Source organism: Patagioenas fasciata, chromosome 1 (genome assembly GCF_037038585.1).
Source record: "Patagioenas fasciata isolate bPatFas1 chromosome 1, bPatFas1.hap1, whole genome shotgun sequence".
Taxonomy (NCBI): Eukaryota; Metazoa; Chordata; class Aves; order Columbiformes; family Columbidae; genus Patagioenas; species Patagioenas fasciata.
In genome coordinates, this window is record NC_092520.1 from 134,984,370 (window position 1) to 135,001,917 (window position 17,548).

Consider the following 17,548-nt stretch of genomic DNA (forward strand, 5'->3'; position numbering starts at 1 on the left):
AACTATAATTCTTTATGGTGAGGAATAAAGTATGCACATCTTAGATTTACTTTGTGCAAAGCAACATCAATGGGTGACCTCAAACACATGCAATCAGATCTGAATGTCTTGTTATCTCCCATGAAAACTGCCACAGATCAACAAAACGCTGAACAAAAGAAGGCTACTGTAACATTTTCCAGCTGCCCCTTGCATTAGTTCATACGCATACATCTTATTTTTTTTCTATCCCCTAATTTTTTTCTGATGCATTAAACCAGATGTGAAAAGCAGCTTCATTCAAAGTGAAGACCAAACTTAGAGAGTACTTTATACTGGTTTCACTGTGTGCTGGTACAATACTTATAAAATTAGGTAGTGCTCTGCAAGTACGAAGGATTCCATCTGCTTTGTATGGAGTCCGAGATGCTGCAGTTCAAGAAGCATCCCCATCTGTTATCTGTTAAATTGCTCTGTCATAACAGCAGGCATGATTGATAGACTTTTGCACATAGCTTCCTCTCCACTACCAACTAAAATGAGTCAAAATTCACTAATCAGTACGTCTTTCCTTTAGCCCTGTGTCCAAAAGGTGAATTCCTAACTAAATCTCACAGAAAAAGCTTTCCTCTAATCCATGAGAAGAAGGCAGAGAGTTTTCAGTAGTCAACTATTCATGCCAAAGCCCATTCTAACCTATGTCTTCTAGAATAACTCTTTATGAAGGCTGCCCAAGTGCTGTCTTCTCCATTGCTGAAAGCGTTTCTTGCATGATTGCATGACAGAGAGGTTCTGCCAAGAGAGATAACTATCATCTATTTCTTACAGAATGATCATCATCAGACAATTAAACTGCAGTAGCTGCATTCCATTCAATATTGTCATCCGTTCTCACATTTTGATTCATGAGGAAAAAAAAGAAAAAAAGTCTTAGGATGTTTGAGGTCATTTAGCTTGAACATGTACCAGAAGAAAAATTTTAATATTCAAAGTTAAGTTTCTTGTTGTCCTATTCTTGATGTAAATGATTCCAAACTGCTGTTAATTTTGCAGTTTATATATATATGTATATATATATATATGTATATATATATACGAATTATCATTAGGTGTTAAAAGCGTCTCCAGCCCAATTATACTCACTGGCTCAATTCTTAGATTTTAGCCTTTTATTACGTAGTTGTTTTCCTTTTGTGTATAACTCTTAAATGCATTGACAGTGACTATATAACTCTTCTCAGCAGACCCCACCCAGCATCTCTGCAGCTTTTCTGTGCCAAGACAAAGGTCAAGTCAAGTATTAAGGAATTTATCACTTCATGGAAAGAAACCAGGGCTTACCATGTCTTAAAGTTGGATTTATTGCAATACAAATACCATCTAGAAAATAATACCCTACAAGCAAATAACTGTCAAGTGAGATGGACAGATTTACTCAAATATGTTGAAATTAATCTGGCTCCCACCCTCTGGTGCCCTTAGAGACTAGGCTCTTCAGCCTTTCGCTGCCTCTCTCTCTCACAGCCCCAGGACCAGCCCAGTTTATGCAGCCACTTTTGGGGAAAGAGGCTGTATCTTGCTGGCAGGGCAAGAGCCAGGGCAAGGCAAGCAGGCAGCCTTTCCCCCCACTCACCATTACTTACAGGGCAAATGGGAAGTGGTACACTCGGCTCTGCCATCAAGGCACAATGTCCCACACTAGTCAGAGAGCACTTCTTCAACATGAATGACCATTTCAGATAAACTTGTATGAAGATGTACTTCCATCTTCACCGGTGCATCCCAGGGCACGTTCTCTTTCCCCGCAAAGAAAGATATTAAACAAGTTCCGCTTCCAGATGGGTACTTCCCCTTTCTAAAATATCTGTTGCCATCTGGTTTTTAACAGGTCCCTTAGCCATCTTGTAGCTCTTCTGATGACCCTGATCTCCATCTTCACAAGGTATTGCCCAGGGGATATTTGTCAAATGCTTTACTGAAATCAAGGCAGATCATGGCCACTATGTTTTGTTTAGAAAATGAATTGTTATTATACAGAGACATTAAGGTGGTCTGGCAAATTTACCTTTGATATATCTGTGTTGCATTTTATTCAGTTTTTCTTTTATCTCATGACTTTAAAAAAAAATAAAAGAGAATATTTAATCTTAAATACTAGCAAGATCAAACTTAAAAGCTCCTGAGAGCCTGCTGTCCTACTTCTTAGATGTAGTTACTACATTTTTCTCTCCCTCCCACAATGCCCAACACCAAATTGCAGCATTAAACATGGTTAACAGTGTAGAGGTGATTTCCCTTATGAGCTCTTTCATAGTTTCAACTCACCAACTAACCTCTCTGTCACTTCAGTGCATTATATTCCTTCAATGTAGTTTCTCCTGCAGTAGAGTGCTCCTCACACCTAGCAAGCATTCTGGCTTGACTACTACTTCTTCATATCAAAGTGTTACTTTAGATTTTGGGTTCAACATGCTTCCTTAACACATAAAGACCCCACTTCTATCCTCATTCTCTTTTTAGTAATATGACTAAAAAAAAAAACCCACACCAAAAAAACCACCAACACCCCCCACCCTGAAAAAACAAACAAACAAACAACAAACCCAAAACAAACAAAAAACCAAACAAAAACCCACCAATAAAACACAAGTGCTATCTGAGCATCACTCACAATGCCTAAGTCTGACAATTTTGGGAGTGCTTAATGCAGTTTACATCTGCAAAATGGAATGCATTTTGCTAATAATTCCTTTCTCCACTTCCAACTGCATCTGCCTTTTTCCTACTCCTTCCTAATTCTTTTCACCCCCTTCCTAATTCTTTTCACCACCCTCAGACTACAATTAGTAATTTTGATGTAAATGAATTCTAGTTTCCAGTTCTCCTGTTAGCAACTTTCTGTACATCATCCTTTAGGAATGACCAATCTCATAGTGCTTCTGCCAAATAAGAGACTACATGCCTCAGCATCAATGTTTCATGACAGACTTTATGGATTTATTACCAGTACATAGTTTCTAGCATATTTTTGTTAGATCTCAAAGCAATTTGCTAAGATGTTGAGCATGGCTGTGCCAATTTTACTGAAGGGGAAACTAAGTTAAAAAGCTACTTGCTGAAGGTGGGTAGCATATAAGTAGCAGAGCCAAGAGCAGCACGCAAGTCTCCCACCTTTGCAAGTATCAACCAATCAATACCAGCCTCCAAAATTATTTTGCAATGATACTTTCAAAGTAATTTGCTAAACAAATGGAGACATGAGTTTATTAATTTTGAACCATTACTAAGTACAAATACATGTGGATACCTATCTGTTTCCCTACTGAGATTAAAAGACTCTCTCCATCACCTATGCCAAGCAGTGAGCTCTCATTGTTCTTGATGTGCATCATGACAGTGTAGCATTCTACAAGACCAAATCCTATGATGACGGCTATTTGTAAACTTATAAATAACATTATTTTTCCTAAGGTAATTCATAAATACATTGGCAGTTCCATTTAACCACATAAGGTAATCTAGTGTTAGAAAACTTGTTGGTAACACAGTCAAAATCCAGTAAACAAGAGTGAAATTTTATCAGGGTTTCTCCATAGGAGACAAAATGGGAGAATGTTCCAGAACACTATCATAACACTTGATGGCTTTTTCATTCTTCAAAAGTTTTTCTTCAGGAAGACTTCCTCTGAATTCATTGGTGCATTCCTGATTCAGACTCTTGTATCTGGGAGGGAGGACAGGGAAGGAAACTGCTAAAATAATCATTCTTTCTGGGAGTAGTTTCACCCATTGTTTATTAGGTAATATTTAGCAAGTGACAGTGCCTTCTGAGTCCTAGACTTCTAAGCAGCCCAAAAAATAGAACCTTTCAAAACTTCAGGAAGAGAAGTGCCAAATGGGATGCAGGTGTTAATAACAGCTGTACTGTGTCATTTTAACAATTTTTTAAAAGAAATATGCATTTTTCCTCAGGGAAGTTTTAGTATATTTTATCTAACTCAGAGTTTTAAAGCCTGATTTTTCCCCATCACAAAATCAGTGTTTATCTGAATATTCCGCACCCTTTTTCTTCCCTCTGGGAGAGTTCTTATTCAGCAAAAAGTGAAACAATTACGTTTGACTTCAGAAGTCAAATTTCATGTTTTGGTTGTCATATTGAAAAATTAGGTGTCTTGATTTTGAAGTGAAATACCAATTTGAAATAATATTTTGAAATTATTTATTTATTCTTAGGAAGACTGGAGGTAAAAAATTATCTCGTTAAAATATGTTAATCTGTGACAAAATTATTTTTTGAGTTCAATCCAATTTTATGGCCACTTTTTGACAACCAAAACCTTTTAGTTTTCAGCAGTAAATGTCCCAAACGAAAAATTCATTTTACAGAAGAATAAAGCCAATTTTATAAAAGGAAGACAAAGTACATGCAGGAGAAACATTTCTAATCATGATTCAGGTCACATTTAAGTAGTCATCCAAATAAATACACAGTTGTGTCTCATTTTACAATGAAGTGATTGACAAGACACTATGATAATCTTTGATATTGTGAAGTTAGGGCTACAGCTAATAGAAAAAACAGTATTTTTCTGAAGAGTTCTAGAAGTACACTGCCCTTGGAAATTTTCTATTATTGTCACTATCAAATCACTACTTCATCAAGCTTTCTGAAGGATTTCCATAGAACTGTAGCCCAATGTCTAAGAGAGAATGACACTCACACATGACTCGTCCCACTCATGGTGACATAGGTTGCTTCCCTCCTTGCTCTTGACTGTGACTATTATAACACTGACAATAGAATGTTAACTGCGATTAAATATTCTGGAATACAGGAGGTAGAGCAACTCTCAGACTATCCTGGATGTAAAAGAGGATTGCAGTTGTGAGTTCCTTGCATTTTACAGGCAATATACTGTCATTAAACCTAGGCTGTACAGGTAGAATGAAATTGTTTCCTGTGCAGGGGCTAATTGGGCAATTCCATTGACTAAAGCAGAAAGTTGCATTTATCTCATTGCCCAATATACTATCAGAAAATATTTCAGAGTTATCCTGTTGGAACCACTGCGTACAGCATTAATCAGTAACAGTTTTCTGTTTTCTTACAACCCCTTTGCCTACTGTCATATACTAAAGATGTAAGCTCAGAGACAACAGTAATGTTTTCTATATATTGGTACAAAGCCAGCTGTAGTAGGGGCCAGTTCCATGACTGAGATACCTTGGTGCTGTGATCTAAACTCCATGCCACCGTATTTACATCCTTCTGCAAAGAATAGGATGCTCTGCTTTCTTCAAAGCATATTTATTATATATTAATAAGACCTCTTAAATATTTAAGGCTAATTACATTAGTGGTTTGGTTTTTTCCTGTGAAATCTCTCTCCTCAAGGCAGATGAAAAATAGTGAAGTCCAAACCCTGAATAATAACATACGATCTATCCCTACCTATTCTTTACTACACGCAAGAATTTCTACCCATATCTACAAATGAAACATCACGCTTTCATTTTCTCACACATACCTGTGTGCAATGGTCCAGAACCCCAGGGTGTTCACTGTCATTAAGGAAGCCAAGAAGAAGAAGAATCTCTCCAATTTACCTTCATGTAGCAAGTGTGGAAACCAGTTTCCTGGCAAAGTAGACATTTGAAGCAGAATTAGTTTACCTTGCAGGATGAGATGTGGCTCATAATGAAAGACATGAAGATAACTCTGTGTAAGACACAATCACAGCAGGTGCTTTGAACCCCCCTGTAGCTATTTATACCGACTTTATTCTCACAGCATCTGTGTTTTTGAGTCTACAGAGTACTTTACTCCTGCTTTGTTGACAGACAATAGAGATCTAGAGGAACTAAAGAACTTTCCTAACAAATCTAAAGCGGACTGGTAAACAGAACTCTGCACATCTGCTGCTGTAATGATCAGGCCATATTCCCTCTATATTATCTTGTGCACATAGCTAGATGAATGTTAAATTTGAATATTTTAGGAAGAACCAGAATCAAGGTGGTCTGTAGAGATCCTTGTTCACATCTCTGGTGCTTTTAATAGGCCCTTCTTTAAAACAAACAAACAAAACACACCAACTGAATAAAACACAAACAACAAAAAGCAAACAAACCAAAACATACACTGAAAACATTTGTTCAGTGCCTTGGATGGTGCTCTATTACAAAGATGCTACCTGACATTTAATTTTACTTATCTTTATGGCTGCCTCTAACCATGAATCTGCAACATGCTCTTGTCTTGCATGCAATGTTTATTTGCATCAATGAGACCCTTTTCTACCAAGGCTTTTGGCAATAGTGTCTGGGACATTTTGGCAGCCCAAAATCCATCCAGCAGAGGACAGTGCCACCTATATACACCCAGAGTCTTCCCTGCCTGTATTATTTCTTGTGTGCTTTGGTTTACAGATGTTTTGCTTTCGATGTCCATTGCAACCAGTCTGCAGACAAGCTCAGGTGAAAAGTGATAACTATGGAAATCAAGATGTTTAAAAAGAAGGTAAGCCCCAGTCAGTCCACATTTGAAGACAATCAGTACCTGAGGTACCATAATCAACTACAGCAAAAACATAAAACCAAGACAAAAAGAGACTATAGTAAACACAGAATATTAGAGAGAGCAGTACTGTAATGACCTTTTACATTTTTTGGGAATCCACTGTGTTTGTTATATTTGAAGGAGAAAGAGACACTCATCATTACCAAGTAGTGAAGTGCAATAGGAGCAAATAAAGAGCATGAAACAGCTGGTGCTGAGAACGTGATATCCACACTGCACACATCACAGGGCAGTTCACATCAGACTAGTTCCAACTAACAGCTGGAACACATCAGGCATGAGCTTTTTTTCTGTTTTGTTTTTGTTTAGTTCCATCCAAAAGGAATGAGGGATTTTTTTGTGCTCTAGGATCAAATCAGAGACAATCAGAAGATTTGGATCAAAAGCACTCTTCTTATCTGAAGTAGAACACCAGCATCACTGTGCCCAAACTCACCTTTTTTTGCTCCCTACTAGCCTGGTATCAGATCTTACCTGTCTAAATAGAGTTGCTATTCACCACTTGAACTAGCTAAAAGGGAGAGAAGGAAAAATAGCCTCTTTTGCCATAGTCATGCTGTATAAACCTGATAGCCTTAACCAATCTTTTGACCATTAATGCCATCTTTAGCTACCCCATTACATTCTTAGCTGGTCAAAATTTTGTAATTAGAGAGAAAAAGAAGTTCCACAGCCCAGGAGAGGCAGCAGTCAAGGGATTACACCCCAGCCCCCTCCATACATATATTTACATTTTTCTCTTTCCTCCACATCTTAGAACTGTAAACACATTTCTTTTCAAAGTAGTTACCTTTAGCTCTCCTCCTGGGATTAGCAGGGAACAACTGCCATCAGTGCTATAGTTTTTCCTAACGCCTCTGCAGTTTGCTCTGTGCCATGTTACCTTTTTGCCTGTCACAGAGCAGCACCACCACACCTCTGTGTGCACGGTTCCTTTTGTAGTATTATCTCAGAGCGACTTTTAAAACGTATCATTTAACATTGTCAGTTGACTGAGCTCCCAGGTGCTATAACTTCATTTTAGTAGCTTATAAACTTTTACTGTCATAATTCACAATCACGTAGTTTTTCATTTCACAACCCCCAGTGGCCAATAGAAGTCACAGAGAGAGTGCATGTATCCGATGAAAGAGAAAGCACGCATGAGGTTCGGCGCTACAGCTTGTCAAAGCAGAGTTCACACTGTCTGCCAGGTTATTTACATTGGCTAGGCTAACTATATGAGCAGCAGGAGTTTCCTAATGGAATGGCATTTACAGCGGAACTTGAACAGAAAATTTTACTTCAAAATAGCACTGAGAGATTAAGAAAAAAAAAAAGATTTAGCAGTTTGTAAGAGAATGGAGTACAATGGACCTCTGAAACTGTCTTAATGCTAGCAAAGGCACCATATTGAAGTGTTGAAAAAGTGGGAATGGTTGGTTTCATCAGGCTGGGAGGGCAGCCCAGCAAGCAGGAGATCTGGGTTCTGCCACTACTTCAACACCAGCCTCCTCTTTGACCTGGACCAAAGATCATTGCTCTGTGTCTTCTCTGCTTCTTTTAGTAATTGCCAGTGTTTAAACAGTAAGACCAGGATAATGACAAAAAGGCTCTGCAAAATCCTGTTTTAGGAATAAGCAACAGCATAGGTCGGGCCAAAATTAGATTGGGCATGGTAAGACTTCAGGTCCTGTAGCTCTCTCTCTGGTTTACTGCTCTATGCAAAGCAAGAGCTAGGACAAGGGCTTTCTTTTCCTTTCAGTGAGGGGCAACAAGCTTTGTCAGAAGGGTCTTTCTCTACAGAGAAACAAGGGTGGCAGCAGTCCTGCAGATATCCAGACTCTTATCCTACTGTCAATATGCACATTCATCAGTGGGTACAAAAAAAAAGTAACCATTTCCTATTTTCAGCCAAAAATATTTACTTAAAAAAAATTCTTTTTCTTTTTAAATGGAAGATGGTTTTTCCATGGAAGAGGGGACAGACCTTGAATACATTTTCTTCTGCTTACATTCACTGCACAGGGAATCCTCTGCTGGCAGGAAGCCTTGGGAGAACAGCCGTCAGTATTAAAACACCAGCCATGTACTTCAGGCAGTGAAACTCCCTTTAGACACTTTCAACCCTAACCCCACTAAAACTTTCCACAAGCCATCTGCAGATTCCAGCTCTTCCACTGACGGGGTTTGGGGTTCATATTTTCAGGATTTTACTATCAGCCGTGAATGTCAGGAACTTATTGGGCCAGTTGTATTTTTTTTCTCCTGGAGTAAGATAACCTGGACACTCCTCTGTTTGAAGGGTCCATCACTTTCTCATCCTTGAATCAGCGTGCAATATGTTAACAATTCACTTTCCCCCCAAAGACACTGCCTTTGTGTTCTGTCAATCCTCTACTTTTCTACGGAGATTGCCACCAGAAGTGCCAATTATAAGGTTGGTTTGTCACACAGATAATTGCTCACTGGGAATTAACTTTCTGCAACAAGCTCCTGATTTCCATTTTTATTCCAACAATGAAAATACTTTGTACCATGAATCACCACAGAGAATGAGAAATTTCCTTTAGCTACATATATTTTAAAGAGTCTCTTCTTAATGATTAGGGATGAATAGGTTATGCATTTAATGGCAAATCTAGAACAAATTAGAAGATTAAGTCCAAGTGGAATCAGTTCCTCAAGCTTGCTATACCATACATCGTTGAAATAAAGAACCTGGTAGATTTTCACTGACATTTTGCAGTCCTATCAGTTTTGCATCAAAAATACTCAGGTAGTACAAGAAGGAGGAATATTAGACAACACCAAGAGAAAACACCTGATCTTACCAACACAGGCAGAAAAAATAGGTGAAGCGGGAACTAAGGCACAGACAAAAACATTTTCCTGGGCTGCTTCTGGTGGATGACTGAGAGTGACAAACTGCTGACAATACTAGCCATGAAAGAAGATGTGAATCGGGCTGTAAGCCAACCTTTGACATATACTAGCGCACACAAGGTATCTGTTACTATGATGGCATTGCTGGAGTTCTCAAGGGATTCACAACAAAGCCTAAGGTCACATTGTAAGGCATTCAGTTTGTTTACTGAATAACACCATAATATTTTAGTATTAGGTAAACACAGAAGATAAAGCACAACACTCACATAGCAGAAGTTAGTCTATTCTGTGTGATTTCCACCTTTTTACAGCTGTCTTGCAATCTAGACTATGATTATAGAAAATAAATTACTTCATATCTTAGAAAGGGATTGTAGCATCTTCCATCATTTCACCAAGTTAGTGGGCATGTATTTAGTGTTTAATCATATCCAAATTAAAGTCTCGGTAATCCTTATTAGCTAAATAGGCACCAGTGGACACCACCATCTGGACTGCAGGAAATACCCGTTAGCTTTATCATCTTTGGTATTTAGAATCACACAAGACTCCAAACTGGGCGGGGGGGATGAAGCCCACAAAAAAATACCACTTCTCTGAATACAAGCAGGAAAACCATGTCTGGGGCAGTTTCTTTTCTCTAACCTTTTAACTTACTTTCTTCCTTTCGTACATATTTACATTAATATTTTTAGAGAAATATATTCTGAAATGATTGGCATGGGAGGACAGGTTTTGTCTTGCATCTTCTTCCGTTAAAATGTTAGGAGAGGTAAGAGATCCAAAAGAAAGCAGTTTCCCAGCTTGTACTGAAAATATCACTGTCACCCATCATCTGTTTGCACTCAGATTTTTTTTTTAAAGTCTTATTTTAACATATTCACACCATCCTCCATAGATGCGTTAAAAATGATTAATGCAGTTTTGACTGTGACTGATATCTGATCAACTTTGCCAATAAAAGCCCAAATAAAATTCTAAACTAGTGACATGAAATGTGATATAAAATGTTTAAATTTTGTCAACACCCTCTGTGCTTCAGCACTTCAAAAAACACCCTGGAAGATCTACTCCACAGTATCCTGAATTGCTTCATGGCAAACATGATCTCATTGCTGAGAGATGGGAGAACCAGAAATAGTCTTGGCTCAGGTTTTAGTGAAACAAGAATCATGGGACAAGTCAAAAGCACCCATAGCCCAGGAGTTGCACACTAAGCCTTGTTAAATCTTATAAAACCATTGCATAAACACAATCATCTTCTTTTAGCAAAAGAGAAAGAACATTGGTCTTCGAATATAAATTTGGATTTTTTTTCTGAAAAAAAAAGTTCCAGTTGGTTTGCTTTACCCCCAGTTTCATAAATTACCCAGATACTAAACGATTTACAAGCTCTTTAGACAGAACTGAAAAAAATACTAAATGTGAGTAATGAGAGCTTAATTTGTGTCATTTTATTGTAATTTGTGACCTAAGAGACTTCACAATTTTATTCTCTGAAGTGCTGTCATCTGTAGAAGGTTCAATTGGTAATCATTAGGTTTTATAAATTTTAAAAATGTAAATATATATATATATAATTTTGTTGATCTTAGGCTTTTCATCACAAGCACTAGAGAATATCACAAGAAGCACAATGGAAGAGTTTGGAAAAAAATAGAGATGAAACAACAGAATTTTGTATATAACATTTCCTATCAAACTAGGAGCAAAATAAAAGCAAGCCTAAATATCTCTTTGGTTTTGTTATATACTTGGCTCCAGAAATCTGATCCCAAGCCTACTTTGATTTATGAGTCAGCAGGACAAAAGTCTAGCTGGGATGAGTAGAGGAATACTCTAAGTCTTCAGTGTGAAGCATTATAACACAGATGAAGATACAAGAATATCTCCGTTATTTACAAGCTGTGATTGTATGAATTGTGGTAACTTGGGATAATTAATCTCATTCAAGCAGGGAACACTGGGAAAGAGATTCCACTTATTTTTAGAAATAAAATATGAGCCCAGTAATGTGTTGTTTACATACTAATATGGAAAATAATCACTACTACTTCTAACAAGAGCAACAGAGCAAACATTAAACGGTTTTCACTATATTTTCTCTAAAGCTTTGCAAGTTTTGCAGAGGACCTGCCCTCTGTGAGGGCTTATTCAGTCTCATTACAGCACCTTTATCTGAATACAGACTGTCACTGAATCCCTTGGAAATTTAAGAGTAACTTTTGCTCAGGATAATGGTGCAGTTAATTCCAACTACAGGAACGGAAGGTCTGACAAAGTCAAAGACAGAAGTTATGCTTTTTTTTTTTTTTTCTCCTGTCCTCAAAGCTAAGCAGAGAAGTTTGCCACCCAACTTCATAGAAGTGAGGACTACTTTAGTCAGGAAACTTTTTCAGTTGGCTCAAAAATCTTGAGTAAAAAGGGTTAGAACATGGCAACTGCCGTCTGTGGAGAATTTTGAGAGTTCAGAATTTTGGTCCCAGACAGGAGAAGTATTTGAATGCTCTGATAAAATGGTATTTCTGGCAAGAAATGAACATTTTCTTTAATGAATCAATTAGATGTTTTCATACAGACTTACAGAAAAAGAATAAATCACTTTGATATAAAATCAGATAAAAATCTACTGAATTGCAAATAAAACGCAAAAGTTTATTTCCTCTGTTGCTTTGTATAAAAATGTTCAGTGAAGGAATAAACCACATATATAGTGGCACAAAATATTTTGATGCTGACATTATGCTTAATTATTTTATAAATATTTAATTATACCCAACATCAAACTCCAGTAAAATATATCAATTTTACTAAAATAAAATATTTAAACCTTGTCAAAATTACTAATTTCTGTACTTTGGGGGAGAGAGGGGAAGATAAGAAAGTCACCAACAAAATGTTAGTTTCACTGAATCCATATTACCCACTGAAAAAAATCTGTTCAACTAGGGGAAATTTAAGGAGATCTACTCTCCACGCTGGATGCCTTGGTCCTTGATAGTTCTTTGCCTGATTCATTTGGATAAGTATTCCTAATTTTTACCTATCTCTAGGTGATGCTTTCATGCCTCATAATAAAATTTTAATTTTATCATTGACTGAAAATAAGCACTGCATGTCAAAGAACCATTCATTTGTTCAGATCTTGAAAATAGAAATTAAAATTTCTTGCCATACTTTCAAGAAATTATCCTTGGTTTTAGGTTGCATGGTTCTTTATGTAGGAAAGGGAAGAACCCAAAACTTAACCATGAACAGTTACAAAACTCTGCAGCTGTGGTTATTGCAATGGTGTCATGCACTGATGCCAGCAGTTGTGCTCTATAAGAGAACAGTTCTCTGTAATGTAGTAAAAATTAAGCTTATCAGCGGAAAGCACCTTTAGAAATACTGCTTCAGCAAGGCGAAGTGTTTGAGATATATGAACAAAGGGGTCCTTGTCCTTCAGTTCAAGAAGTGCTTTACTTTTTAAATTTACTCATGAAACAACTCTTTTCTATACTGAACAAAGATTTGTCAGCAAAGGAAAAAAAGACTTTAAGAAACTCTTGGCCTATCTTGAAAGTTGGCAATGCAGAAAAATCTCCAGTTCAAGGCTTACACCAAACACTCCTCAACAGTCTGAATATGAAATAAGTCCTTTTGAAGAGTAAGTTCTCTGGGAACTGCAATATTCATCTGCAAAAGGATAAAGCCACAGCGAGACCATATTGTCACAGAATCTGGTTCTTCCAATAGTTGGGCAAAGGGAGATACATAAAGGCGGCAAGAGAGAAATAATAGATCTGGGGGAAAAAAATTCCCTAGACAGCTTTGAAAAGCTCAACCTCCTTTCCCTTACAACACCGTGGAACAGAACGAAAGGCATGTCCTACGTTCTTTGAGGCACTAATCTTGCTCTTACAGCCAGAGGCTTCCATGTAAGTGTGGCTAACATGAACATAAAAAGGTCCTTCCTAGGCAATTTATTTTTATGTCTTCCAGAACAGAAGTATAGAGATTGGAGGTGAGAGTTTCCGGTAAGATGCCATCCTCTAATTACTCCACCTATCAAAACTAAAGATGACTCATTAAAATTGGATGAATACAGCTAGAAGGCTATTTCCTATCTTAATTCCATCTTAATTGTGAGAGCAAATCAATAAAACTTTGGCATTCCCTTTAATTCTGCTGCCTAATTCTCCAAATCAATAGTATTAGAAAACTGCTCAGGAACACTGGTCATGAGCATATTCTTACCTTGAGTGCCTGCATGAGCTGTCTGAACAAAGAACGCTCCCATAAAGCAGCCAGCTCCATTAAAGAGAGTTAAAAAATGCATGGAAATCCCTCTAATTCTTTCTGGCACAAGCCAGAACGAAAGTAAGGAACCTTAGAAAGAAAGCAGATATAGCCATAGGTTAAAAAAAAAAAAAAAAAAAAAAAGTAAATTATGGTAAAAGATAAATAAGACAGAAAAAAAACAAAACAACACCAAAACCAGAGTGTCTTTAATAGGCACTTTCCATGTTTTACACAGAGAGTGTACTTTCTGCAGAAAGACAGTCAGGTCTGTTAGCATGTACGTTATTAACAAAGGATTATCTGAACTGCTTAAATGAATCTCCATAACAAACCATCCCACATACAGCTACCAATATTCCACAAGTACATAAAGATCTTTTACCCAGGTCACCTTCACCTTCTAAAACCTCAGGCATAGCAAGACAAGAGAAACACCACCACAGTCAGCAAGCATGAAGACAGCAGATGTGATATTTAACTCCAAGACAGTGGGACCTCCTATGTCAGAGCCAATGGGGAGCAGCTACTAGTAAATACTTGCAAAATCCACAGCTCTACCTTAACGTGGGCAGTTACCTTGCTTTAACTTAAGGCTAGGCAAAGCTCCTCTTCCCCGGAGCAATCTGCAAAGTCACTGGCTAACTTTTAAGAGACTGTTCTTCACTTTCTTGCCAGAAGACTAAACCAGAAGAAGCAACAGCTTCGGTGGTGAGGAGAACCTGCAGCATAATGTTGTAGTGTGGATAACTATAAATAAATGCACCTGTTGTAATTTGGCTAAACTAGGTTACAGTTACACTACGTCTTTATGATAGCTCTTCTCTTTGAGTAACTTTCCCTGATTATCAGAATTGTAGTTTCTAATTTCACACCTTAACTCCTTATCCACAGTTGTTCTCCAAGCCCCAGTGTCTCCCAGGCTGCTTTATTAGTTGAGTTTGAATGACCTCCAGCTTGAGAAACTTGTCAGCAGCAGCTCTTGTTTGGATGCTACGTTGCCTGAAGCATCTCTGAATACAAAGGAAATTTCATAATCACCATCTTCCATGCTTTTTAATTTGGATGTCCAAACAAGAGCTTTGGAAACATATTAAAGAAAAAATTACCATGGGCAGTGTTTTTTCCTCATTCACAATAGGAACAAAAAGCCTGAGGGCAAGAGAAAGCAAGTAAGCCTGGTACACCACCTGTAGATGCAATAGTACAATCTGAAACATTGTACAGTGTCCTAGCTAATTTGAAGCACTAAAAGCCTAAAGTTTTTGGTTATTCCTCCCCTCTAAAAGCAGGGGTGAAAAACATGCATCTTGGCCAAATTCAGCTCGGGTAATTGCATCCTACTTACTTAAATTACCCCTGCTGTTTCAATTGCATACTCCATTCTCTGCTTCTCCCACAATGCTGCTGTGAACTACTAAACAGCTGCTGCATTTCACCCTGGAGACTATTGCATTTCATCAGTAGGTGAAGTGATCCCCAATATATCCTTTAACTAACAGAGCTGGTTGTTACAAGGCTTCCCATTTTGAAGTGCTTTGAGACATGCTGATGGGCAGATTATATTCTCACAGAACTTCAGCAAACACTGCAAACCTGCTAACCCTTTGTAGGGCAAAGCAGTTAGAGTGCACCAGACAGCTTGGACAGTAGCAGTGTCACACTTCTGCTTTGGCCAGCAGGCTGGCTTCTCATCACCAGCAATCTCATGCACTGTGGGGGCAAATGCCTGCTAATATTGTCCCACAGAATTGAGTTGGTTGGGGTTATTTTTGTGGTGGTGTTTTTTTGTGTGCGTGTGTTTAGGGGAGTGTGTGTGTGTTTTGATTTTGTGCGACTTTTGTTGTTTTTCTTCTCTTTTAAATAATTGGGCTTTAAAAGAGTAACTTCCCACTTTAAACTGAGCTAAAGTTACAAATTCAAGCTGTCAGAGGCCTGTGAGATCTTACATTCTAACATTGTGGACAACAGTAATTATTATTGTTTCATTTTATTTTTTAAAGACTGCCTCAGTGCTGGGGAAACATTAAATACTGATATGATTCTAAATGTTGGTCATGCCAACTGCAGCATCTTATTATATAGAACAAGATAATGAAACATACTGTATAAGCACAACTGTAAGTATCAGGGCTCAAACGTATAAAATGTAGATGGAGAGTTCAACATGCCAGATCTACCTCCTCTAACCAAGCACTTCAGAAATGAGATATCTCCTTTCTTCCCTCTGCTTACAAGTGTGAACATTTCCATCTTCATCTTGGATCATGTACTTTAAGGTCAAATAAATTATTATGATAATTAAGTTTGACCTTTTGTATAACAAAGGCACTGAAATGTCAGGAAAGGTGAAACAGCTATTTAAGTGTCTAGGCTGTTGTTACTGTCGCTGGAGATCCACTGAATGGTTCCTGAACAGCATTTGAGTTCAAACTGAAGCAAAAACCTAGAGCTTGGTTCAGTAGCCTGAATACAGATGCCCAGGGCTACTTGAAATGCTCTGGTGCACCTCAAGCATCTGCCTGGAGCTGTCCTGTAAGGTGCAAGACCCACAGGAAAACCACGCTCTTGTCCAGCAGGAACTGGAGGCCACACAGGTACCATGAGGAGCCCGCTTGCCCCACATGCATTGCCTAGACACTCCATAACAAATGGTGCTGGGCACCTCTCGTGGGCAAGTGAATGAAGGCTTGCATGTCCATCAACTACAGCAGTAACATACTATTTTAGGTACCTACACGCAAGTCTCCAATTCAGACTTGGTCCTATTTACCTGAGTCCTTGAATCACAACTCTAACTACAGCTCTTAGCAAGTTGCTTTATCTTTATTTAAATGAGGAAGACAATGCTTCTTTCTAAGAAATTCTAAATCACAATCCTGTAAAAAGACTTGGGAAAAACAAAACCAAAAAACAAAGCCCAAGACGGAGCTTTATTTTTTTTCTAAAAGCTAATGTAATCTTCCAGTCATTAGGCTTCTGCTGTGTCCCAGTGTGCTAGATTAAGAAGCCTTATTCTACTAGCAATATGCTTCTGCATAAGAAGATAGTAAGCAAGCCACCTCCTAATCTTTTTGTTGTTGTTGCTAAGCTAAACAGAAAAGGTCACAGTTTTCAGTTACACTTAGCCTGTAACCTAGAAACCACGTTACTTGCCTAGAAAGCTGTCTCAGTTAAGTACTTGAGAGCTATCAGATGAAGAGACATTATGAAAGTGCTAAGCATTTAAAGCTAGGGAAAATTACCTTTTTAGTGACAGACCATGAACCACAGCTCTCAGTAATCTTAGAGTGTAAGAATGAAGTTGAGACACTGAAGTTATTTCCTGCTTTTAAGTAAAAATCTGAACGTTTCTGGGGTGGTACTAGAACAACAGATACTCAGCTTATAGAATGTAATGCCTGCAGAGTTCAGCTAGTAAATTACTTCACCTGTGTCTCTTTAAGTGAATGTTGATTAGGTTATTTCTGTAATGCTAACATTTTTTTAAGCTGTGCATGGTAAAACACTGGTAAGCACACTGCATGCTCCTCAGAAAATAACCCTCAGGAATGTCAGTGTAGATGTAAAAAAGTAAATTATGGAAGGCAGAGAAGGTTCAGACTTAAAATCCAGAGTGCATCTACATAATTTATGGATGGCAGGCATGAGCTAAGCTCTGCCTGTGCTCTGCAAAACAGGAGTGTTTATCTCTGGCTTCATGCCACAAGCTAAGGCATGATGCTATGTGCAAGCATGTTCAAACGAGTCTCAGTTGGAGCACAAAGAAAAAGCTTGCATCTGCCTACAATACTCTCCAGGTTGGCCTGTCAGTTGAATTGCATTATCTGCCTACATATG

General features: G+C 38.0%; 1 protein-coding gene across 1 annotated transcript in view; it reads right to left on the bottom strand.

Annotated features, from left to right (window-relative positions):
- Window positions 1-3,518: 3,518 nt before the first annotated feature.
- SLC15A5 (solute carrier family 15 member 5) overlaps window positions 3,519-17,548 on the bottom strand; it is a 34,168-nt gene continuing 20,138 nt past the window's right edge. Inside the window, exons 7-9 of the mRNA XM_065839640.2 lie at window positions 13,667-13,798; window positions 5,508-5,616; window positions 3,519-3,703 (exon numbers count right to left, since the gene is read on the bottom strand). Of these exons, the coding sequence (XP_065695712.1) occupies window positions 3,559-3,703; window positions 5,508-5,616; window positions 13,667-13,798 (386 nt within the window). The 3' untranslated portion in view covers window positions 3,519-3,558. The remainder of the gene's footprint in view (window positions 3,704-5,507; window positions 5,617-13,666; window positions 13,799-17,548) is intronic.